Source organism: Eurosta solidaginis, chromosome 4 (assembly GCF_040869045.1).
Source record: "Eurosta solidaginis isolate ZX-2024a chromosome 4, ASM4086904v1, whole genome shotgun sequence".
Taxonomy (NCBI): Eukaryota; Metazoa; Arthropoda; class Insecta; order Diptera; family Tephritidae; genus Eurosta; species Eurosta solidaginis.
Window position 1 is genome coordinate 117036038 of NC_090322.1, and position 24460 is coordinate 117060497.

At 39.2% G+C, this 24460-nt stretch overlaps 2 protein-coding genes across 8 annotated transcripts in view; both read left to right on the forward strand.

Moving 5' to 3' along the window:
* Positions 1 to 6964, forward strand: part of LOC137250187 (lanC-like protein 3 homolog) — a 260066-nt gene extending 253102 nt beyond the window's left edge. The window contains exons 2-3 of one of the 3 annotated variants that reach the window (XM_067782580.1): positions 5063 to 5181; positions 5252 to 6963. In XM_067782580.1, the coding sequence (XP_067638681.1) occupies positions 5258 to 6517 (1260 nt within the window). In that variant the 5' untranslated portion in view covers positions 5063 to 5181; positions 5252 to 5257 and the 3' untranslated portion in view covers positions 6518 to 6963. Of the gene's footprint in view, positions 1 to 5025; positions 5182 to 5251 lie in introns of those variants that run through there. The other 2 variants (XM_067782579.1, XM_067782582.1) reach the window with 2 other exon arrangements.
* Positions 6965 to 10814: 3850 nt separating this feature from the next.
* The window catches only part of fzr (fizzy-related), a 280840-nt gene continuing 267194 nt past the window's right edge, over positions 10815 to 24460 (forward strand). For 2 of the 5 annotated variants that reach the window (XM_067782604.1, XM_067782609.1), the window contains exon 1: positions 10815 to 11339. The gene's annotated coding sequence lies outside the window, so the exon portion shown is untranslated. The remainder of the gene's footprint in view (positions 11340 to 24460) is intronic. The other 3 variants (XM_067782605.1, XM_067782606.1, XM_067782608.1) reach the window with 2 other exon arrangements.

Here is a 24460-nt window from a genome sequence, read left to right on the forward strand (position 1 = left end):
GTATTTTTGTTAATAAAAAAATCAAGTATACACATATATAAGGCAGCCCAGAGAGATGTCACACACAGATGCATTTACTTATATGCCTATGTGCGCGCGAGCGACTGTAAACTACAAACATTCACATCAATAATTCAATCTTTATGTATCTACATAAACGAATAAATAATTGCGTCTACACATATGTACGTATACGAGCAGCGGAGCGGCAATGCACAAACACATGCATATATCTTATCTGAGTTGTCACAAGAGAGAGCAATAATTTGTGCACGTAGTTGTGGCTGGCGATTTTGTAGCCGAAACAACTAGTAAGTTCTGGAAATCGAAGAGCCTAGAAGTATGCAGCGTAAACTATAAAAGCGGGGCAAGCGAGTAAGAAGTAATTCAGTTTCAGTTGAGCTATCAATCAGTTTGATTAAGCACGCGATCTGGCGGCCAATAGTAGAGTTTCATTTGAGTTATCAATCAGTTTGGTTATTAAGCCAGCGAGTAGCAAAGTATAAGTGTTATTGTGAAGTACTTTAATAAAGGCCATTTTTCCATTATTCAATATTGGAGTTATTTATTCAACAGTTTAGTGATTCGAACTTAGCAGAGGATTGCAAATAATCGGATTTGCAAGTAAATTCGTTACAGTAAGTTGAATGACGTTACGAAAAAGGATAGCTACCCACACTGGACTCAAAACGTGGCCTCTAACAAGTGGAGGTGAAGGAGTAAGACAAGGAGAAACAGCCTTCAGTGTCGGAGATGGTCTTTTTCAGTTTACAGTAATGCCCTTTAGACTATGTAATGCACCAGCTTCTTTTGAAAGACTCATGGATCACGTACTGAGAGGACTACATTGGAAAACATGCTTAGTGTACCTAGACGACATTATCGTATTGGGAAAGAACTTCGAAGAACATCTGAAGAACTTGGAATAGCTAGTGGTGGTCATAAACTTAGTCCCAAAATGTGTTCTCTGTTCAAGAAGCAAGTTAGTTACTTGTGTCATAAAGTAAAGACGGAGGGCAACTGCACCGCGAATGAAAAGATAGAAGCAGTGAAGAATTGGCCAAGATCACAGAATCTGCATGAATTGAGAAGTTTCCTAGGGCTGTGCACATATTACCGGCGATTTGTACCAAATTTTGCCAGCGTATCCCATAGCCTCCACGAGCTAACAAGAAAAAAATAAAGCTTTTGAACGGAAGAAGGAGCAAGAAGTAGCTTTCCAAACATTGAAAGAGCGTTTGTGCACTGCCCCAATGTTGGCATATCCGATTCCAGGAGCAACATTTATTCTAGATACAGATGCGAGTAGATATGCTATAGGAGGAATTTTATCACAACTATTCGATGGACAGGGGAAGGTAGTTGCATATTACAGCCGATCAATTTTGGAAAACCAGAGGGGAACTATTGCGTTACACGGAGAGAGCTGTTGGCATTGGTAGAGTGCATTAAACATTTTCACAAATACCTCTACGGGCAGCGATTCCGCGTCAGGACAGATCACACAGCGTTAAAATGGCTCTTGCAGCTCTGTAATCCAGAAGGACAATTAGCACTGTGGATCGAGCGACTACAAAACTATGACTTTTGCATTGAGCATCGAAAAGGTAGTACCCATGGCAATGCTGATGCAATGTTACGAAGACAATGTAGTTTGAAATGCAAACACTGTTCAAAAGCTGAGGCTAAAGAAGACATTATAGATGTCCGGCTAATGACTATAACGTGTACGGATGAATGGGACAAGGAACAACTAAGGAAGTGTCAGCTAGAAGATACAGATCTATCACATGTTATGCAAGGGCTCGAACGAAACGAAAGACCAAATAGAGAGGAGATGTCAGCAGAGAGTCCCATTGCGAAGTCATATTGGGCACAGTGGAACAGTTTAGAATTGATATCCGGTTGCCTTCATCGAGTATGGGAGAGTGAGGATGGTCAAAGTAAGAGGAAACTGATAGTCGTTCCAAGGAAAAGGATTCCCGACGTTCTCAGTGAGCTACATAACGGTCCAATTGGAGGTCATCTTGGAATTACGAAGACGCTCGAGAAGATTAAGCAGAGATTCTATTGGGTTGGTTGCCGTCAGTCGGCCACCGAGTGGATTGCCAACTGCGAGGTTTGCAGCAGAGCGATAGGGCCCAAAACACGAAGCCATGGCCAGATGAAGCAGTATATTTCAGGTGCACCATTTTAAAGTTTCGCCATGGATGTCGCAGGTCCATTTCCTACTTAGAACCGCGGAAACAAATACATATTGGTGGTTATGGATTATTTAAATAAATGGCCAGAGGTATCAATCCCAAATCAAGAAGCGCAAACAGTGGCAGAAGTGGTTACAAACGATTGGGTTGCAAGGTATGATTTACTAATGGAGTTACATTCTGACTAAGGCAGGAATTTTGAATCAGCGGTGATTACAGAAATGTGTAAGAAATTGGGCATTCGAAAAACACGGACAACGGCATTGCATCCTCAGTCCGATGGTATGGTGGAACGATTCAATAGAACCTTCGAGGAGCACTTAAGGAAAGTAGTCGACAAGTTCCATAAAGTGTGGGATACACACATATCATTATTATTGATGGCTTAGCGATCGACAGTGCATGAGACAACGGGCCAAACTCCCGCAAAGGTAATTTTTGGCAATGACCTTCGACTGCCAGCTGATTTGAAGTTTGGGATAGATGCCGATGCGGAGAGATAAATCCACTGGTGTCTTGGAAGAACCGATGAGAGAAATACACGATATTGTAAGGCAACGAACAAAGATTATGAGTGACAAGATGAAATTCAGGTACGATAATTTTGACACTTCGTTCAGTGTCAAACGCATGTTCCACACAGGTTCCACTGAGTTCCACAAAAGTTTGAAACTGACCGAAGTGTCAAACGGCAGTGTGTTAGAAAGACAAAGAAATTGTTTCCTTCTCATAAGGGCCGTTCCATTGGTTTATCGAGCTCTGGCTCTGGCTCAAATCTCATTGGAACGATCTAGATCAACTTTATGAGAGCTGGCAGCACTAATATAAAACATCTGTTTTGTAGAAAATAAGAAGAAACGTACACAAAATTTTAAGATACTGATAGAATTATTACCATTTAATAGTTTCGCACGTAAGCAAACTGTTTATTTTCCTTACATCATCTTCAAGTTGTTTACTCTTTCAGTGTTCTTGCTTTTAAATATGGCGAGATCTTTTATGTATACACAAATGTACACGTATTTAGTTCAGTGCTACAATGGCTCAACTATATGGTTGGCTCATCTCACCAGCTGATTTTATTTTTTTCATTTCACTGGAGTAGGGATTGTCAGAAGGAGATGGCAAACTTAAAAAGAAACCAACGAATTTACAACATTTTCTTGCTACTTACAAATGCTGCTAAGTTTTATGTTTTCATTCCATTCCATTCGTCTAACACCATCACGCTAATTTTGTCAATGTGAACAAAGGTATGTTATTGCTGTAGAGATGAGCCAACCATATAGTTGAGCCATGAGTGCTACCAACTCAAAAGTGGTTAGCTGTCAAAAAATCTACTACAGAAAACGAAACGAACAGAACTGCTATACGGATCAGAAATTGAACCAGATAAATATCAGGATCACAACGTTGTTGTTGCATTTTGCATTGGATTAATATACCTTCAATCATTGTTTACTATATAGTTTGGCAGCTTAAGTAGAGGTTATGTTGCGAATAGAGTGGAAGGCAGTGGACTAGGCAGTCGAATGTCATATAATGAAGGAATGGTGTTCGGAGATTTTTCAAAGTTAAAAAAAAAAATGATAAAAGCTTTAATATAAATAAAACTATTGTTTTAATAACAACAAAAACGCCATATATATTCTGTATACATAAATTTGTAAGGATTATCTTACTTTAAAAATTGAATTAAATAATCTAAAGTTTTTTTTGAAACTGAGTCGAGAACTGTGCGTGTGAATGTGCGAATTTTCACCGATCAGCTGTTAGTTGCGCTACTTGGTAAAATTTACAATGCCTTCAATCATTGTACAATATTAAAGATACATTTAGAAAAAATAATTAAATACTTGAGTATAATCAAACATTTTCTTTAAATTACTGCAATTAAGGTGTCCTAGATGCTATATATTTGAAGATTATAACATTTTATGTCTGTTTAAAAATTTAACTTGAATTTCCCTAAAGATTTCCGTAATATGGCCATTAGTGATGTTTCTTTGTTTGGAGAGAGCGCTGTCAAAATGCACATTTTTTATAACATTTGTCGAGCCGAAAGCCCTGGCAGCTAGCGCTCCTTTTTGTATGTAGAATAGTAATTTTATTGCTATTGTTCATTTAATAAATAAATAAATATAACATTTGTCAATGATGCCACTCCAAACAAAAATGAATAGATCTGAATATGGGGATTTTAGACAAACATTTCGGTGATTATAGTTTCAATCATTTAATAAAATGATAGCCGTAAGATATTCATTTCTTTAAACTTATTTTATATTATCTAAGTAAAATTTACATTTTGATTAAATTAATTAGTCAAATATCGTAACGCATTTAACTCAAAGTGAAAACCATATATTCTTTTGAAATTTCAGTAAATCGGACCTAAGACATAATAGTAAACTTTATTTAGTGCATAGGGCTTATCCTACATGTCTGACGTTCCAGGTCTGTGATCGAAATGGAGTGGTTGCATCGGGACTTCATATTTACAAAACCTGTTTTTAGTGATAACTTTTGAATGGGAAATAATATTTACCCTCCGCTTCTTACTTATAATATTTACACTAAAACAAGTATTTTTATCCTTTTTCCCATAATTTTTGAACCCTATTCTACAGTTGTAGGTCAAACTAAATTTTACCGAAATTTTTGGCCCGTTTTTCATTTTAGCTGGCACATTTTTTGTTCTGGCACCCGCTTCAGCTGGCGCGAGGGATTTATCTGTGATTGTTGCCAGCTCAAATTTGAGATAAATCCCTCGTGAGAGCGAAAAAATTGAGAGCGTAAACAAATGTTTCGTATCAAGTCATCTATGATTTTGAGATTTGGAAAGTCTGCCTATGCGCCTCTCGGATTATATTTTATATAGATAAATATTTCGAAAACAATTGTTAAGCAAAAGTAAATCCTCACAGTAAAACAAAATATAGCAAAGTGCTTCAAATCAGCATAGAAACGTAAATACGTATGTGTTTAGAAAGTGGGTGCAGCATCTCTCTGCAATATTAATCGATTTTCTTTATACTGAATTTTAGGTAAAAATGGAGAAACGTTATTTGGAAAATCCATTTCCTGATTTTGTCAGTGCAGAAACTACACCAATAGAATTTGATGAAGAGCACGTTAAGAATCTTTTATGCACCTATATTGATGCAATTATGGAAACTTGTCAGCCTGGTCATATAGATGAAGATCATCGTGGTGATTTATACGTTGGTAATGCTGGAATCGCTTATATGTTTTGGAAAATGGCAAGATCTGAAAAAGCAAAAGACTTGTATCCTGCACTTGAACATGCCGAGACATTCATACGTAATGCAAAATGCAATGCAGATCGATACAAAAAACGTTCAGCGGAGAGGTATTCATTTTTATGTGGTAATGCTGGAATTTACGCTGTGTCCACAGCAATATCTCATGATCTGAAACATATGGAAAAATTATCTGAGGATCTAACAAATTTTAAAGCTGGCATACCCTCAAGCAAAGAATATATGCACACCAAATATGGCTGTGACGAGCTGTTAGTAGGGCGTGCTGGTTATTTGTCTGGCTGTTACTGGCTGAACGATGTACTATGTGAAAAGAAAATCACTGATGACGACATTATATCCATATGTCAAATGATAATTAACAGTGGAAGAGAATATGCTAAAGGAACTAACGCACCTTTGCCTCTGATGTACCAATACCATGGAACTGAGTATTTAGGCGCTGCACACGGTTTGTGCTCCATTCTACATATGTTGTTAGATAGTCCGTGGTTTCGTACAGATCCCATATCGGCACCTAGTGCAGAATTGCGTGATATTAAACGCTCAATAGATTTCTTCTTAACTCTTCAGGACACTGAAGGTAATTTCCCTGTAGCAATGGAAGATCTTAAAAGTGGCCGTGTTAAACGGTTGGTCCATTGGTGTCATGGCGCTCCAGGTGCAGTATATTTACTAGCTAAATCATATTTGATTTTTAAAGAAGAAAAATATCTACAAGCATTAAGGCGATCCGCTGACTTAGTGTGGAAAAAGGGTTTCTTACGTAAGGGGCCCGGTATTTGTCATGGTGTTGCTGGTAACGGTTATGTATTCTTACTGCAATATCGCTTGACAAATGAACTAAAATACTATTACCGAGCTGTAAAGTTTATGGAGTTGTTAACTGATTCGGAGTTTAAGCATCGTGCGCGTACACCAGATCGACCTCATAGCTTATATGAAGGTGTAGCTGGTACAGTGTGCTTTTTAATTGATTTACTTGAGCCGCATCAGTCTAGTTTTCCTTTTATGGACGTTTTTCATTAATTAACGCTCTTCAACTTTAGGCGGGAGAAAAAAATTGTAATGAATTCCAAGCATGAAATTTGGCACGTAGCAGACGCGCGTTCATTTGAAAATCATATCAGGGAATACTCGCGGATATATAAATATTATATATACACACATACACACATATATAGATATATATATATATATATATATATATACATATATATTTATGTTAATGGCGCATTATCCTTTGGTTCTTTTGTGTCTTCGGAAAAGATTTGGCTATGTACCAACGAGTATATTATATTTGGAAATTTGAGGCGATTTAAAATTCTGGGCTGATATGCAACATCTAAATTTATGAAAATATTGTCTGTGCTTCAAACAGTTATAAAGAAAATATTTAAATATGCATGTAATGATACTTAATATCTTTGTAAAAAAAGACTGGTAATCTATAACTTTATTGTATTTAAAATAAAACATTAATCTATATATATATATATATATGAAAAATTAATTGCTGTGTGTTAGTCTCGCTTCCCAAGGCAGTCGGCACAGGTTTCTGGGTATTCAACTGAAACTATTTGTTCAGCATTTCATTTCTCTCCTAATGGGGAGTACTCTCGCCTCATTGTGTAGGTGGTGTTCTGGGGCATAAGAAGACAGCCCGTGGCGGTTCTGAGGGCAGTATTTTGGCAGGCCTGTATGTTCTTCCAGGAGTAACCTTTAGGTTTGGTAAAGATATAGGGGACGGGGTTTGCTGTTGCATGCTCTCCAAAATGTAGATCCTGACCGAACGTCACACCATGTCGCGTCCATGTTGTAAATAAGATCGCCGATGATTTAGTCAGTGACAATGACAGCTTTCTGGAGGCGAAGAAACCGGAGAGATCAGGGAGATAGCTGTTTATATTGTTACAAATCTCATCGATATGTGGCCTGGGCCTGTGGCCATTACCATTTGACAGCTCTAACGCAACGAGTACTGTCCTATGGTGGGCGTTTGGAACACTCTAGCGTCACTCTATCTCAACTTCCATCTGGATACTGGAACAGGTTCAACTCTTACCTATGCAGAATCAACCCCGACATGCAAAATGTATTTCCTGCTTGCAATTTGTAATTTGGGGAATATTCTGGGATGGTTTTGGTGACTCCCTCGGGGTCATTTGGGGGATATTCTGGGATGGTTTTGGGGCTCCCTCGGGGTCATTTGTGGCTAATTCCGGGATGTCTTTGGGGACTCCCTCGGGGTCATTTGGGGGACATTCCGGGATGTCTTTGGGTCTCCCTCGTGTCCTCCCGGGGTCATTCCGGGATATCTTTGGGGACTCACTCGGGTCCTCCCGGGGTCATGTGGGGGACATTCTGGGATGGTTTTGGGGACTCCATCGGGTCGTCCCGGCGTCATTTAGTGGTCGTTCCGGGATGTTTTTGGGGACTCCCTCGGGGTCATTTGGGGGACAATCCGGAATGGATTTGGGACTCCATCGCGTCCTCCCGGGGTCATTTGGGGGCCATTCTGTGATGGTTTTGGGGACTGCCGCGGTGTAATTTGGGGGACATTTTGGGATGGTTTTGGGGACTCCATCGGGTCCTCCCAGGTTTATTTGCAGGATATTCTGGGATCGTTTTGGGGACTCCCTCGGTGTCATTGGGGGATGGTTGGGAGGACCACTATATGACGCCGGACGACCCGTTGGAGTCGATAGCACGGTCTTCTATTGACCCCATCGGGTCGTCCGGCGTCATATAGTGGTCATCCCAACCATCGCCCAATGACCCCCAGCGGGTCAGGGGCACAGAATATACCCGCGGTAGGTATGCCTGTCGTAAGAGGCGACTAAAATACCAGATTCAAGGGGATGTGTAGCGCAACCCTTCAGGTTGCCAGCGCAATATATAACTTCTCCAAACCCAATTGGCAACCTCATCTATCCGCGGTGAATCCTGTTTCACTAACAGACGAGGCTCTGGCGACCCCAAGCTCCTCATGGAACTTGGGGGTGGGGAGAGAGGGAATGGCCTGAAGGCTTAATGTGGCCACATAATTCGTTCCCGAGATGGTCGGGCTAGCACATTAATGGTGCTGTGATACCGGAGCGCACCGGATCTGTATCCGGCAAAGGACCATTTCATCGATAACACTCCCCAAAGCCTTCGGGGAGCAACCTTATCGCTACAACAGCAACAACCCGATGGATTCCCCAAAACCATCACAGAAATTCCCCAAATGACCCCGGGAGGACCCGAGGGAGTCCCCAAAGATCTCCCGGAATGACCCCGAGGGAGTCCCCACAACCATCCCGGAATGTCTCTCCAATTACCCCGAGGGAGTCCCCAAAACCATCCCAGAATGCCCCCCAAATGACCCCGCGAGTACCCGATGGAGTCCCAAAAACCATCGCGGAATGGTCCCCAAATGACCCCGAGAGATTCCCCAAAAATATCCCAGAACGACCCCTAAATGACCCCGGGAGGACCCCGAGGAAGTCTAAAACACCATCCCGAAATTACCTCCAAAAACCCCAGGAGGATCTTCCCACAATAAATTGTACTATACAATGAATTAGGCTTTTTTGGCCGTAATAAATAAGATAAATAAATAACAGTAATGAATGTTCTTCGATATTCTCTACAGCGCACAATAACAGAATTCTAATTAAATTTATCCGTAACCATGAGCACTTGGGAATGTCAAACAAAGTAATTGACAATAAACAAAATATCCAGCATTATCAGTGATTTGCACCAGATGGCGCAACACTGAATATATATAGTTGGTAAAAAGGAATAGAAGTAGCAAATTTGCCAGTCAAACAGACCACCGCTGTATAGCTAAATGGTTAGCGCAGCATGCCTAAAGCGTACTGATGATGAAGGCTTAGCACCCTTCGAAATGGATCTATCTGCGCAGCTATGGCAGGTTGTCTGAAAAATTGTCTACTTACTATTCCAAAAACAAAATACAATTTTTCAAATTTATCCGTATAAATTAAATTATGAAGAGCGTTTGACTTATTGACAATTTGTCAGAGAAAAAGCTTTTTATTTTTTACATAGAATAGCAATTGATAAATTGTCAAACTTGACAAATAAGCAAGATGGTGAAATTGTCAAGTGCACATAAAAGGGTTGTTAGAATTTTAACAGGCATACTCACAGGTTACTGCAGGCTAAAGAGCCACATGGATAAACTAGGTATATCGTCTAGTAGCCTCTGTCGATTCTGTGATCGCGAAGATGAGACTGCAGAACACATCCTGATGGAATCATAGTGTACTTGTACACTATGGATGGAATGCGATGCAGTCGCGGGAGGGAGATGAGAATTCAAAGAAATCAAAAGGCGAATATTGGGCATTTTCTTCTTTTATTATTGAAAAGTTGAAAATGTTTACTTTCATTAATTAAATTTTTTTGTTTGACAGAAAATATTATTTTTTTTACTCACCATAGTGCTCGTTATTATATTTTCACAACGAATCACCTAATATGAAAAAGTGATGTGATAAAATGAAAAAATTTATTTCTCAGCGAGCATGAAATTTTTTTTCACTTCATCACATGAATTAACCCCTTAATAGCAGCAATCAAGCATAATTAATTAAAAATAAAATATACATTATTTTCGTAAAATCACTGTGGTATGTAATCTTACATTTGAGTCCAGTTATAGAACCGCACGTTGGGAATTAAATTTCTTCAACTTAAGTAATGTCATTTTTTGCTTTATAAAAAAATCCCTCTTTTGCTAAGTACGCTATGATTCTCTAGGTGTTTCGAAACAACTTTTGAGATTTAAGAAGGTTAAACTAGACTGAAAAACTACAGAATAAGTTTAAGCGTAGTTTAATTTACAAACTGAGTTGAACTTGTACTGAAAAGCTAGGCCTAAATAAAGAAATATGAAATATGAAACTGGCAAATTCGGAAGATAATTCATTCTCCTGCTTCTTTTTATACAAAAATTGGTTCAAAATAATCTTAGGCTCAACACAAACGAATATAAAACAAATCAATTTTTATATTAAAAAGAAATTTTTTAGAATTTAATTAAAGAAACAATGAATGAACATAACTAAATAAAAATTAAATCAATCGTTAACAAACAAATATAACAGATTTTAACTATATCCTCTGTTTCGCATAAAAAAACGTAGCGGATATTTTTTACGTGGAAAATATAAGGGATTCTTTATTGCCGTAATGTAATATTCAATGCAACCGTGATATTCCATTCACAATAGCCAGTTAAACTGTCAGTTGTACTAAAAGAGTATTCAAACAGTCAACGGGCTCTCTTTTTGCTCTTGTTAAGTCAAAGAATTGACAGCAGAGAAGCGACTAAATAAAATACATTGCATTTGTTAAGTTTCTGCTACATTGTTCATGTCTTGCAGTTTTTCCAAAGTTTTTCGTCAATTGGAAGTTTCCTAAAAATTGTAAACATATGCAAAGCAAATATTTTTGAAAAGTTGTGAAAAATCAAGTGCATTTAGAGTATTTTGTTAGAATTAATTGTGAAAAACTCGGCAACGGCGAACAAGCAGAAACTATTCGACGCGTATCTGTGGAAAATTAGTGCTGCTGGGCTTTTCCTCAACTTTCCACACATGTGGCACATAATACATATATTTTCCAGAAAAGTTGTGTTTTTCAGTTAATTTTATAAACGTTATAGTTATATTTTGTATATTTTGCGCTAATATTAAAAGAAATTGTGCCAAAAGTGTGTTAATGTGACTGCTTTGTTGAGGCGCAAGGAAAATTCAAACCAAGGAGACTTCACAATCAATGGGTTGTGTATTTTTCTTCCTGTTTTGAATACAGTGAGTCGGGTGGAGTGTTAAAGGTTAGTATATATATATTCTATGTATGTTTGCTTGGGATAGGGGTTGTATATTCACTTTAAGCAAAAAGTTTATATCCGCCCCAGCAAAAAGTGGCTTGATAAGTACCTATATGATTAAGTTTTAGCTTTTATATTCGCATCCATTTCTCCATTTAAATCACGGACATGCGCCACCAGAATTGTTCCCGCCATTTCAAGTGACACTATAGGACCTTGTAAATATACTAAACAGAATATTATAAATTAAAATATTTGAATTTAATACTTTGAAATATGCAGATGTAAACACATATATATGTACAGTGATTGTCAAACAAAATGGCACACCCGCGCATGAACGTTGACAAAAAAAGCCCGAATCTAAAAACGATCCATTTTTTCTTTTCTTGGCATGCAAACGATATAATCAGCAACTTACGGTCTTATTCCGAACGGTCCAGCAAATTTGTTACCGGAGTTTTATGTAACCGAAAATCGTTACCAGTTCATGTAACCGCGATTCTGGCCTACCCGATTATACTGTCAAAAAACAAAGATGATAGAATTAAATGAAAATGTGAACTAAATTTTGTGTTAACAAGTAAGGAAGTCTAAGTCGGGTGAAACCGCACATTACATACCCAGCTGTACACTTGAAATGCTGTTGTTGATTGTTTTGTGTGCTTAATAGTTTAACAAGGCTGCGCAATAAAACATATCTAATCTAATATATATTATAAATGGGAAAGTTTGGATGTTAAGATGTTTGGATGTTTGGATGTTTAGATGTTTGGATGTTTGGATGTTTGGATGTTTGTCCAGACGTTTGTCTTTGTGACTCAATAACGCAAGAACGGCTCGACCGATTTGGATGAAATTTTGCACACATATAGCCAATAGTCTAGAAAGATCTACTAGCTATATATTTTTCAAAAGGGGCGTGGTCCCCGCCCCCTAGGAACAGTTATAATTTAATTATTATTGTCACGCATATTAGCATCACTAAATTATCCCATCACTAAGGCGATGCTAAGGCCATGCCAAGCAGTATTTACGTTAATAATCAAATCAAGTATACACATATATAAGGCAGCCCAGAGAGATGTCACACACAGATGCATTTACTTATATGCCTATGTGCGCGCGAGAGACTGTAAACTACAAACATTTATTATTTTATTTATTTGTTTATTTATTTATTATTACGGTCTTTAAGACCTAGTTTAGGTTAAAATAAGAAATTAAACATAACTACTCATGTCACATTTAGTGACGTACAATATAAAAACAATTTTTCTTTGAACTTACTAATATTTTCACAGTCTTTCAAATCAGAAGGTAACTCATTATACATTTTATACCCTAAATATTCAAGAGACCTTTTGGCGAACTCAGTTCTTATTCTAGGCAGTCTTATATTATTGCAATTTCTTGTTCCATAATTGTGGATTTCGTTAGATTTATAATGTATTTTACTACTCAGGTAATTCGGTTACATTCCTAACCTAAGTTGGTGTATAAATTTCAATGTGAAATAACTAACTGACTGTTTAATACTAAGCCAGTTTAATCTATTGAGCATTACAATTTTTGGCGTTCTTGGAGGACATTTTAAAATAAATCGCATTGCCTTGTTTTGCTGTATTTGAAGTTTCTTAATATATATATCATTACTTAATAGCAGAATAGTAGGACAATAAATAAAGTGTGGTTCAATAATTGAACGATATACCAATATTTTATGACTTTGACTGATATGTTTACATGTTCTATACATGAAGCCTATTTTCTGTGCAATTTTCCTTTCCAGATAAGTTACATGCTCTCCAAAATTTAGATTATCATCAATCAAAACTCCTAAATACTAAATTTTGTCTACTCTTTGGATTTCCATGTTTTTTACCTTCAGCGTAATATTATTTAAACTATTGTTACTTATGATATTGGTGTTTTTACAAAATATCATGAACTTAGTTTTTTCGACATTTAATTTCAGTTTTCTAAGGCATAACCATTTGTATAGCGAGTCCAGGTCTTCTTGTACTTTCAGCATGGCACATTCTGCATATTTTTCACTTATGATAAGCAATGCATCATCCGCAAATAGACGTATTTTACAATATTTTAAGCATCTTTTGATATCATTGATATACAATGTAAACAATATTGGCGCCAAGACCGAGCCTTGTGGTAAACCAATGTTAACATCCACCACTGATGAAACCTCCTTTCCAATTATCGTTCTCTGTTTTCTGTCACCCAAATAACTCCGGAACCATTCCAAAGCCTTTCCTCTTATACCAATTTTAAACATAACGTCCAATAGCTCAGATCTATCGACAGTTTCAAAAGCCCGTTTTAAATCCAAGAAGACAGACACCGTAAATTTTTTGTCCGCCATGTCTTCTTTCCAATCTGCAATTACCATATTCAACGCTGTTTCACAAGAACGGCTCTTCCTGAATCCCGATTGTTCTGGGATAATCACATTGTGCTTCTCTAAGTATGCCACAAGTTGATCCTTCACCACTGTCTCCATAATTTTTTCATCTGTAGGTAACGTGTTAATTGGACGTAGTTCCTCAGGTTTCATTGTATTTTTTACTTTTTCAACAGGTATTATTGTTGAAATTTTCCAGTAACTAGGTACAATACCGCTGTTTAAGGATTCGTTAATTATGTCTTTGTAGAAATTAGCAGTATATGTCATGGCATCTTTAACGACACCCTCCGATAAAAGCTTGTCGCCGCCATATTTGTTTTTAAGTGATTTTGTGATAATAATAATATCGTCCACTACAATGTCAGTAAATTTAAATGTTTCAAATGGATTACTATGATTTGCGCTTATTTCATCCCCATTTACAATTTCTTCGATGCTATCATTAATTTCAACAATACTTTGTATAAAAAAGTTATTTAGGGCATTAGCTATATCATATTCATTTTCCAGGCATTCACCGTTAATTACAATTTTAGTGATATGTTTTTTAACATCATTAAGCTCGACGAGGTCTTTTAGACACTTCCACATACGTTTCATATCGCCATTGTTATGATTTACTCTATCTTCCATGTATTTCTTTTTTTTATAAATTATGGTTCTTTTATATATTTTTTTAATGACGTTATATTCGTCCCAAAATCCAGTATTTCGAGCAGTTTTATAAGATTCTATTTTTCTTTTATGCAGGTTTGTTAATTCTCGGTCGTACCACTTATTTCTTATCTGTATTTGGGTCCTCTTTATATAAGTCAGTGCTTGCATAGCCACAGTTACAACTTCGTTTAGGGCTTTAGTTTTAGTTTCTACTCCGGAAATTGACATAAAGCTGAAATCGCATGTTCGTAGCAAAGTTAAAAGATTTTCAGCACTATAGTACTCCCAACATGTAACAGTAGCATACCTTCTCATTTTACAAAGCTTTGTTGTTGGCACTTCGAAGTGGATTGTCTCATGGTCAGAAATGCGATGTTCACCTATATTTACTGCTTTAACTTTATCATTGTTACTGAATAGCAAATCAATTCTTGTAGACGAGTACTCTGTTATCCTTGTGTCGAAGTTTATCCTTTGTATCATTGCCATTTGTGCAAATAAACTTGTTAGCTGGTTTGAGTATGTTGACGATACATTTACATTGATATTAAAATCACCAATTATTAAATTATTATCCGCCTCCTTGAGATGGTCAGTGATGATTTCATTTAGATAAGTAATAAAGGTGGAGTCACTGCTACTTGGTGAGTGATATAGTACACCGATTTTCCATTTTAACGCGCATTTGTTTATTTTTACAATAATGCACCACACATTCATGTTGATAGCTTTATTACAAACTATGCTAAATTGTATATTTTCATTCACATACATGACAACACCGCCAGTGTGCCTACTTTGAGAGTCGCAACGAATGCATTTGTATGTCGGAATACTAAGTTCAGAATCCAAGATATGTTCTGTTGTACACGTTTCCGTACATAACACAATACTTGGTCTTCTTATTTCAATAAGACGTTCCAGCTCGATTTTATTCGCTATGATACTACTAATATTAAGATAAATGCATTCCAAGTTGTATATATTGCTATCTCGATTTAAATAATATTTTGACTTTTGCGCTGCTGTAAGGATTTTCTTTGGTTGCTAATAAACAACTTTCCTTTTCCTTGCATCTAGCTTTTGTTGGTATACGGGACAAGTTCTATCCAGAGTATCATGGTTTTCGTCAAGTCCTAGATTCAGCTCCTTGTTTGCTCGTATGCAGTTAATGCACTTGTTTACTGCATCCTTTATGCATTGTGTATGTTTATGCTCACCCAAGCATTTTGTGCATACTTCCTTTTCCTTGCAGTCAGCCGCTTTGTGATTGAAGCCTTTGCATTTAAAACAACACAATACCTGCACTGCATCATATACTCGGCAACGTTCCCAACCTACATTAAGCCTCTCTCCAGCTAGTACATTTGTGAACGCTTCAACATTCATTTCTATCACAGCATTATAATAGTTTTTCGCGTTCTTTTTCACTTCATATTGCTTAACAATTTTGATGTCCGTTTCACTTAAACAAATGTTTTGTCGTTTAATTCTTTGCACCAGTTCCTCGTCGCTATATTTAAAATTTATACCAGTCACCATGACTGCTGGTTTCACTTTTTTGGGAATCTTAACCTCATAGTTATTTCCCAGATTGTTCTCAATGGCATTTTTTATTTTGTCACGCTCATGGTCATTTTCGCTTTCAACAATAACAACTCCGCTTTGCCTTGCTACTATATTAGTTATTTGCAGCCCTTTAGGATCAACTTTCGAGTTTAGGTCAGTTTTGGTTATTTCTATATTTTGCTTTTTATTCGGCTTGACAATTAGGGGATGATTCTTTCTAATGTCTGGTAACACTTCTTTTTTTTGTCCATCATTTTTTGTTATCGCTGCGTATGACACTTTGGCTTCAACACTATTAACATTTTTCTTTATTTCATTGCACATTTTTTTATTCTCTTTACTTATTTCTTCAATCATTTTCTTATTGTCATCCTTGTTTGTTTTCAACTCATCGCAGACCTGCTCGCTGCTTCGCTTGAAGCCTTCAGCAATTTCCCGTATTTTGTTTACTTCTACAACACTCTTTTCGCATGATTCTTGCGCTTTTTGCATTGCCTTAATTCTGTCGCTAAATGCAACTTCCACTGCTTTTAAAACTTGCTTTATTTCTCTTTCATGTTTCTTGAGAGCATTATCAAATTCATTCCTGTACTCAGATAGTTGTTTGCCATTTTTGCTCACTACCATCTGCATGTCTTTTAGAATGTCATCTACGTTATGCACATACTGCACACAATCATTACACATAAATCTAAGCATTTCACATTCGTCACATCAATAATTCAATCTTTATGTATCTACATAAACGAATAAATAATTGCCTCTACACATATGTACGTATACGAGCAGCGGAGCGGCAATGCACAAACACGTGCATATATCTTATCTGAGTTGTCACAAGAGTGAGCAATAATTTGTGCACGTAGTTGTGGCTGGCGATTTTGTAGCCGAAACAACTAGTAAGTTCTGGAAATCGAAGAGCCTAGAAGTATGCAGCGTAAACTATAAAAGCGGCGCCAGCGAGTAAGAAGTAATTCAGTTTGATTTGAGTTGTCAAGCAGTTTGATTAAGACGATATCTAGCAAGCAATAGCAGTGTTATTTTGAATAGTAGAGCTTCATTGAGCTATCAATCAGTGTGGTTATTAAGCAAGCTATATGTTGCACAGTTTGTTATTGTGAAGTACTTTAATAAAGGCCACTTTGCATTATTACAAATTGGAGTTATTTATTCAACAGTTTAGTGATTCGAACTTAGCAGAGGATTGCAAATAAGAGGATTTGCAAGCAAATTCGTTACAATTGGTGTCAGAAGAGGAATTGTTGAATAAATTCCGAAGATTGGGAATACAACTTGGACATGGCAAAGTTCAGTGAATTGAAGATCCAGCAACTGAAAAAGGAGTTGGAAAACCGTGGATTAAATACAACTGGCAATAAGATCGAACTTCAAGCACGGCTACGAGAGGTAATGGAGTCGCAAGGAATTGATGTGGACGAGTTTGTCTTTTATCCTGATGGGGACGAAACAACAACAAAAATGGAAGAGAAAAACGAAACATCGCAGACAGTTACGAGCACAGACTTGAACATGATATTGGCTGCAATAACTGCTCAAACATCGACAGTGGCATCTCAGCTGGAATCGCAGGAGACACGTTTAACATCCAAGATGGAAGAACAGAAAACGTATATGTCATCTCAACTAGAAGAACAGAAAACGTATATGTCATCTCAACTAGAAGAACAGAAAACGTATATGTCATCTCAACTAGAAGAACAGAAAACGTATATGTCATCACAGATGGAATCCCAAGAGACACGTATAACATCAAAGATTGAAGCACAAGAAACGCGTATTTCCGAAATGTCAGCACAAATTTCAGCACAGATATCATCTCAGATCTCCACACAACTAGAAGAGCAGGAAGCCCGTATATCATCTAAACTGGAAGCGCATATGGAAGAAAACTAACCCAGTTTCATGAAGGCTTCAGTGGTCGACAGGATAAAATCGAGGCCGAGGTGGATGCTTTGAGAGGACGTATCGAGCAGTTACAACTAAATCGTCCAGCAGTTTCAGCGAGTAATCCAAAGGTAAAAACACCATCCTTTGACGGTTCTGTTCCTTTCCAGGTCTTTAAGCTACAGTTTGAGAAGACCGCAGCAGTGAACAACTGGAATGTGGAAGATAAAGTTGCAGCTCTGTTCGTGGCATTGAAAGGGCCAGCAGCCGAAATCCTACAGACGATTCCCGAAGGAGAGCGGAACAACTATGAAGCATTGATGGCTGCTGTAGAACGACGTTACGGAAGCGAGCATAGAAAACAGATATTCCAAATTGAGTTGCAAAATCGCTACCAAAAAGCAAATGAGACATTGCAGGAGTTTGCTTCAGATGTTGAAAGGTTGGCTCATCCCGCAAATGCGGACGCACCCGTGGAATACACCGAGAGGGTAAAAATCCAGAGTTTTATAAATGGCATACGAGACGTGGAAACGAAGCGAGCTACATACGCGAACCCAAAACTGACATTTGCTGAAACGGTATCACATGCATTGACTCAGGAAACTGCCGCCCTATTGAGTAAACCAGCATATAAGGCTCATCGTGTAGAAGTAGAAAGGCCAGAATGGGTAGACACAATTTTGGAAGCACTGAAGGGATCACAACAGAAAAATGCCGGAGTTATTAAATGTTTCAAGTGCGGCAACCCAGGTCATATTGCACGACATTGCAGCACCGGTGCCAATAGCTCCAACAATGTGGGTGGCCGTAAACGCAGAGCTGAAGGAGATGAGCAAATCTCCAAGTCCACTCAATCGTTAAACTAAAGCGAGTCAGCCGCAAGGGGCGACAGCTGGCTCCCTCAATTGAATGCCCCATAATCTCTATCTCACAAATTGGAAGAAGGTCAAACAATCTTACGGTCGGAGGACATGTGGATGGAAAGAAACGTTTACTGACTGTAGATACGGGTGCATCTCATTCCATCATTCGAGCGGATTTAGTCAACAAGGAGATAACACCATTGCATGGAGCAAGATTGCGTACAGCCACTGGAGAAGACAGCACGGTTCTAGGAAAAGTATCATGTGAAGTCGCAATTGGGAACGCCACGGTAGTACACAATTTTATAGTGGCAGAGATTGTTGACGAAATCATAATTGGAGTGGACTTCTTAATCGACCAGGGCATCAAGATCGACATGCAAAGCAAGACGATGCGATATAAGAACATGGATGTATCACTTAATTTCGGCTACGAGAGAGGCTACAGCAGTAAACGAGTGCTGGTAGAAGAGAGTCAGCGAATACCACCAAAATCCGAAGCAGTCATCTGGGCAAAGGTTGATGGAGATTGTGGGACAAACAAATTGTGGGTTGTCGAAGCAGCAAACAAATCAGCACTGAACATACTTGTAGGAAAAACCCTGGCTATGACAAAACAAGATGGACGTATTCCGGTAAGAGTACTCAATGAGTTCAATTCACCACTCAAACTGACTAAAGGAGCTATTTTGGGAAGATGCCAAGAGGCTGAAGTAGTTATTAACTGTGAACAGCTCCAGGAACACGTTTCAGCTAGTAATACTAATCTTTCAAATGACATCACGGCATGGACGCAGGGGCTAGGGGAAGCATATCAGAGTAAGGCAAAGCAACTGCTCCTAAAGTACGCGAACATATTTGACCAGGATGGTTCTAAACCAGGCCACACCAACGTTGTGAAACATCAAATTGACACTGGAGATGCGAGGCCGATCCGTCAAGCTCCACGTAGTGTTCCACTGGCGAAGCGGGAAGTTGTGAGTCAAATTATACAAGAAATGAGCGACAGCGGCGTCATCGAACCATCAGCTAGTCCCTGGAGCTCACCGGTAGTACTTGTAAAGAAAAAGGATGGAAAAATGAGGTTTTGCGTGGACTACCGGAAGTTGAATGACGTTACGAAAAAGGATAGCTACCCATTGCCAAGAATTGACGACACTCTGGACTCGCTCTCTGGTACGAAATGGTTTTCCACACTGGACTTGAAAAGCGGCTACTGGCAAGTGGAGGTAAATGAGGAAGACAAAGAGAAAACAGCTTTCAGCGTCGGAGATGGTCTTTGGCAATTTACAGTAATGCCCTTTGGACTATGTAATGCACCAGCTACTTTCGAGAGACTCATGGATCAGGTATTGAAAGGACTACATTGGAAAACATGCTTGGTGTACCTGGACGACATCATCGTATTGGGCAAGAATTTCGATGAACATCTTAAGAACTTGGAGGAAGTTTTCCAAAGAATAGCTGGCGCTGGTCTGAAGTTAAGTCCCAAAAAGTGTGCGCTGTTTAAAAAGGAAGTAAATTATTTGGGTCACAAGGTAACGACAGAGGGCATATGCACTGCGAACGAAAAGATAGAGGCTGTAAAGGATTGGCCAAGACCACAGAACCTACATGAATTAAGAAGTTTCCTTGGGCTGTGCACATATTACCGCCGATTTGTACAAAATTTTTCCAGCGTAGCCCATAGCCTCCATGAGCTTACAAGAAAAAATAAAGCTTTTGAATGGAAGAAGGAGCAAGAAGTGGCTTTCCAAACATTGAAGGAGCGTTTGTGCACTGCCCCAATGTTAGCATATCCGATTCCAGGAGCAACATTTATTCTAGATACAGATGCGAGTGGATATGCTATAGGAGGCGTTTTATCACAACTGGTCGATGGACAGGAGAAGGTAGTTGCATATTACAGCCGTTCGATTGGAAAACCAGAGAGGAACTACTGCGTTACGCGGAGAGAGCTGTTGGCATTGGTAGAGTGCGTTAAACATTTTCACAAATACCTCTACGGCCAGCGATTCCGTGTCAGGACAGATCACGCAGCTTTAAAATGGCTGCTGCAGTTCCGTAATCCGGAAGGACAATTGGCACGGTGGATCGAGCGACTACAAAGCTATAACTTTTCCATTGAGCATCGAAAAGGTAGTACCCATGGAAATGCCGATGCAATGTCACGAAGACCATGTAGTTTGGAATGCAAGCACTGTTCAAAAGCCGAGGCTAAAGAAGAAATTATAGACGTCCGGCTAATGACTATAACATGTACAGATGAATGGGACAAGGAACAGCTAAGAAAGTGCCAGCTAGAAGATGCAGATCTGTCACGTGTTATGCAAGGTCTCGAACGAAATGAAAGACCAAACAGAGAAGAGATGTCAGCAGAGAGTCCCATTGCGAAGTCATATTGGGCACAGTGGAACAGTTTAGAATTGATATCCGGTTGCCTTCATCGAGTATGGGAGAGTGAGGATGGTAAATACAATAATAAACTGATTGTTGTTCCCAGAAAGAGGATTCCTGATGTGCTCAGCGAGCTGCATAATGGTCCAAGCGGAGGTCATCTTGGAATCACGAAGACGCTCGAGAAGATTAAACAGAGATTCTATTGGGTTGGTTGCCGTCAGTCGGTCACTGAGTGGATTGCGAACTGCGAGGTTTGCAGCAGAGCGGAAGGGCCCAGAACACGAAGTCATGGCCAGATGAAGCAATATAACTCAGGCGCGCCATTTGAAAGGATCGCCATGGATGTCGCAGGTCCATTTCCTACTAGCAACCGCGGAAACAAATACGTACTGGTGGTTATGGATTATTTCAGTAAATGGCCAGAGGTATACCCAATCCCAAACCAAGAAGCAGAAACAGTAGCAGAAGTGGTTAAAAACGAATGGGTTGCAAGGTATGGTGTACCAATGGAGTTACATTCTGACCAAGGCAGGAATTTTGAATCAGCTGTGTTCCAAGAAATGTGCAAGAAGCTGGGCATTCGGAAAACACGGACAACTGCATTGCATCCTCAGTCCGATGGTATGGTGGAACGTTTCAATAGAACATTGGAGGAGCATTTAAGGAAAGTAGTAGACAAGTACCATAAGGACTGGGATACACACATATCATTATTCTTGATGGCCTACCGATCGGCAGTACATGACACAACGGGCCAAACTCCCGCAAAGGTAATTTTTGGCAATGACCTTCGACTGCCAGCTGATTTGAAGTATGGGATAGATGTCGATGCGGAGAGGAATGTCAAGAAATCCACTGGTGTTTTGGAAGAAGAGCTGAGAGAGATACACAATCTGGTAAGGCAACGAGCAAAGATTATGAGTGACAAGATGAAAGCAAGGTACGATAAAGCAATTAATTCGGAAGGGTTTCAGGAAGGAGATTTGGTGCTGCTATACAACCCACAACGAAAAAAAGGTTTGTCCCCAAAATTGCAGTGTAACTGGGAAGGTCCATACAAAGTTGTAAAACGAATCAACGATGTAGTGTACCGCATACAAACCATCGGTAAACCACGAACCAAAATGAAGGTGGTCCATTTGGAAAGGCTAGCAACGTTTAGATCGAGAGATTTGTCTGATCGGGACGATCAGACTTAGGTGGAGGGCAGTGTCACGGATATTAGCATCACTAAATTATCCCATCACTAAGGCGATGCTAAGGCCATGCCAAGCAGTATTTACGTTAATAATCAAATCAAGTATACACATATATAAGGCAGCCCAGAGAGATGTCACACACAGATGCATTTACTTATATGCCTATGTGCGCGCGAGAGACTGTAAACTACAAACATTCACATCAATAATTCAATCTTTATGTATCTACATAAACGAATAAATAATTGCCTCTACACATATGTACGTATACGAGCAGCGGAGCGGCAATGCACAAACACATGCATATATCTTATCTGAGTTGTCACAAGAGTGAGCAATAATTTGTGCACGTAGTTGTGGCTGGCGATTTTGTAGCCGAAACAACTAGTAAGTTCTGGAAATCGAAGAGCCTAGAAGTATGCAGCGTAAACTATAAAAGCGGCGCCAGCGAGTAAGAAGTAATTCAGTTTGATTTGAGTTGTCAAGCAGTTTGATTAAGACGATATCTAGCGAGCAATAGCAGTGTTATTTTGAATAGTAGAGCTTCATTGAGCTATCAATCAGTGTGGTTATTAAGCAAGCTATATGTTGCACAGTTTGTTATTGTGAAGTACTTTAATAAAGGCCACTTTGCATTATTACAAATTGGAGTTATTTATTCAACAGTTTAGTGATTCGAACTTAGCAGAGGATTGCAAATAAGAGGATTTGCAAGCAAATTCGTTACATTATATTTTTTCGTCTTTGCGACTGAATCACGCCAGAATGGCTACACGGATTTTGATGAAATTTGGGACACAGACAGTAGTCTACTAGCGAAATTTTTTTCGAACATGGAAAGAGGGGTGGGGGTCCCACGACCCTTCGAGAAATTATTTTTCATAATTTTTACACATTATAACTTTACGTATACTGGCCTTCACCAATATCACAGACTCAAGGGGTCAAATAAGTCGAGGGCTTACAAAGTAAGCAGTGACACCCTCCGCCCGCCCCCCTTTATCTCCCCTCTGGTGTAAAATCCATAAATTGTTATAACTCAATCTAAATTTTCTCCTAAATCAATAGTTTTTGGTATCTGGTACATACAGAACGAGATCTAGACAATTTTGGAGGAACGATCAGTGGTCCTCTCCTCTACTCCCGCCATCCGCCCTCCATCAATTGTTTTTATTAGCACGCTTTTATTAGCTTTACCTGTATGTTTCTATCTAACTTTTTATTCGCTCCAATGCGCCTGCTGCCTTATTAACATGGTTTTATAATTAGCTTCACCTTATTTGTAATCCCGTAAGGGTCATATAGAGACCCTTCTGGGACCATTTCTGGATGGTTTTCGGGATCGGTCCGGGATTACGCCGGGGTGATTTCGGGACTTTATCGGGACTATTTCGGGATCATTTTGGGACCCTTCCGGGATCATTTCTGTATAGTTTACGGGATCCGTCCGGGATCCCGTCGGGGTTATTTTGGAACATTTTCGGGACTATTCCGGAATCATTTCGGGACTATTTCGCGATCATTTGGGGACCCTTCCGGCATCATTTCTGGATGGTTTTCGGGATCCGTCCGGGATCCCGTCGGGGTACTTTCGGGATCATTTGCGTACATTCGAGAGATAAATTCTTGATGGTTTCCGGGATCATTACGGGACTTTTTCGGGGTCAGTTTGGGTCCTTTCCGTAATCATTCCTGGATGGTTTTAGGGATCCGTCCGGGATCCCGTCGGGACCATTTCGGGGCTATTTCGGGATCATTAGGGGTATCTTCCGGCATCATTTCTGCATGGTTGTCGAGATCCGTCCGCGATCCCGTCAGGGTCATTTCGGGACTATTTCGGGATAACTTGGGGTACCTGCCTGCATCATTTCTGGATGGTTTTCGGTATCCGTCCGGGATCCCGTCGGTGTCATTTCGGGACCATTTGGGGTCCATTCCTGCATCATTTCTGGATGGTTTTCGGGATACGTCCGGGATCCTGTCGGGGTCATTTTGGGACTTTTGCGGGATCATTTGGGGTCTCTTCCGGCATCATTTCTGGATGGTTTTCGGGATCCGTCCGGGATCCCGTCGATGTCATTTCGGGACTATTACGGCATCATT